Source organism: Crocodylus porosus, unplaced genomic scaffold (assembly GCF_001723895.1).
Source record: "Crocodylus porosus isolate Cpor-Errol unplaced genomic scaffold, CroPor_comp1, whole genome shotgun sequence".
Classification (NCBI taxonomy): Eukaryota; Metazoa; Chordata; order Crocodylia; family Crocodylidae; genus Crocodylus; species Crocodylus porosus.
This window is the reverse complement of record NW_017728886.1, coordinates 116,791-118,378: the sequence shown is the minus strand read 5'-3', so window position 1 is coordinate 118,378 and position 1,588 is coordinate 116,791. Positions and strand designations below refer to the sequence as shown.

General features: G+C 68.8%; 1 protein-coding gene across 1 annotated transcript; it reads right to left on the bottom strand.

Moving 5' to 3' along the window:
• Window positions 1-27: 27 nt before the first annotated feature.
• On the bottom strand, window positions 28-1,041 carry LOC109307032 (homeobox protein GBX-1-like). The gene is made up of 2 exons (XM_019531059.1): window positions 939-1,041; window positions 28-733 (listed from the first exon to the last, which is right to left on the bottom strand). Exons 1-2 carry the CDS (start codon window positions 1,039-1,041, stop codon window positions 36-38), a joined length of 801 nt encoding a protein of 266 aa, XP_019386604.1. The 3' UTR covers window positions 28-35.
• Window positions 1,042-1,588: the final 547 nt, after the last annotated feature.

The following is a 1,588-nucleotide window of genomic DNA, read 5'->3' as shown; positions in this document are numbered from 1 at the left end:
CCGCCGCGGCCCCGTCCCCTGGGGGCGCCGGGGGCTCAGGGGCGGCTGCCCTGCTCCAGCTGCTGGTGCTGGCTGCGCACGGCGAAGCGGTTGACGTGCACGGGTATGGGCACCACGATCTTGGGGTTGCGGACGGGCTCCCCGGAGCGGTTGTTGACGTTGCCGGCCTTGATGCGTTTCCACTTGGCGCGGCGGTTCTGGAACCAGATCTTGACCTGCACCTCGCTGAGCTTGAGGGCGTGGGCGATCTGGGAGCGCTCGGTCAGGCTCAGGTACTTCTTGCAGTGAAACTCCTTCTCCAGCTCCAGCAGCTGCTCGCTGGTGAAGGCCGTGCGGCGCCGCCGGCTCTTGCCCGGGTTGGACCCGGGCGGCGCCTGCTCCCCGCCGGCGCCGCCCTTGGGCTTGGGCTTGGGCCCCAGGGGGCCGCGCTCGGCCCCGTCCAGGAAGCTCTCGTCCTCGCTGTCCCCCGCGGAGCTCTCCTCCTCCCGCTCGCTGCAGGGCGTCGCGGCCGACTTCACCTCCAGCTTCTCCTCGTCGGAGCTGTACACCTTCCCGTCTGCAGCCGAGAGACAGAGTGTTAGCCGGTGCGGCTGGGGCGTGCAAACCGTGCCCCCGGGGCCTGGCTGCAACCAACCCCCAGGCCCTAGTGTAGGCAGTGCTCCCCCGCACCCCACAGTGCGAAGGTGCCAGGGCAGCTCCAGTGCCTTCCCCGCCTCCTGCTCCCGGGCAGCCACTGCAGGGGCAAGCTCAGGAGACCGCACAAGGGCCCCAGGGAGGATGAAGGTGCTGGGTGCCAGGCCCTGCCTCTGCCCCAGTTTGCATCTGGTCTGAAGCTATGGGACGGTCTGGCCTGGAGCTAGGGGCGAGGCAGGGGCTGGCTTGCTCTGGGGCCATGTAGCCAGCCACGTGGGTCACAGCATAACACCAGAGCGTCAGACCATCGGCCCATCCTGCCCCGCACTCCTTGCAAACCCGCGACCCTCGCTCCTGTCGCTGCTGTGTTGACGTTTGTCCCAGGGAAGCAGCCTTAGTGGCTCCCATCGCTAAGGGGGCTGACAGCTTGACTTGGGGGCTTGGCCACCGGCCCCGTGGCGCATCAGAAGGCCAGCGTGGCACAGTGGCGGGGGTGGAGGCTGAGGGAGGATGACCGGGTCCGAGCAGGGCTGTGCCCTGCTCCTCTCTCCCTTGCAGCCTCCAGCATTTAAGGGCCAATGCAGAGGCCCTGCCCCTCACTCCCGGGCTCAATAACTCCTGCTGCCCCTTTCCTCCAGGCGTGTGTCCCGTCCCCGTGGATCTGGCGCGCTCAGCTTCCCACAGGGCTGGTGGCCACGAGTCCTACACCTGAATCCCATGCCCGCCCTGCTGCTAGCTTCAGACCGCCGACCTGCTCCTTCGTTGCAGGCTGTGTCCCCCCGGTGTGGTCGGTGACACCTCCCGCGTGACTTTCTCTTCACCCTTCCGTGTTTTCTAACCCATGTGACAGCGCGCCTCGCCACTGCCGCCTGCCCTCGCTCCGGCACCAGCGAAGGGGCACCCCCGCCCCACGCAGGGCGCCGCCAGGCCGGCACAGCTGGGCCCGGGCCCACCC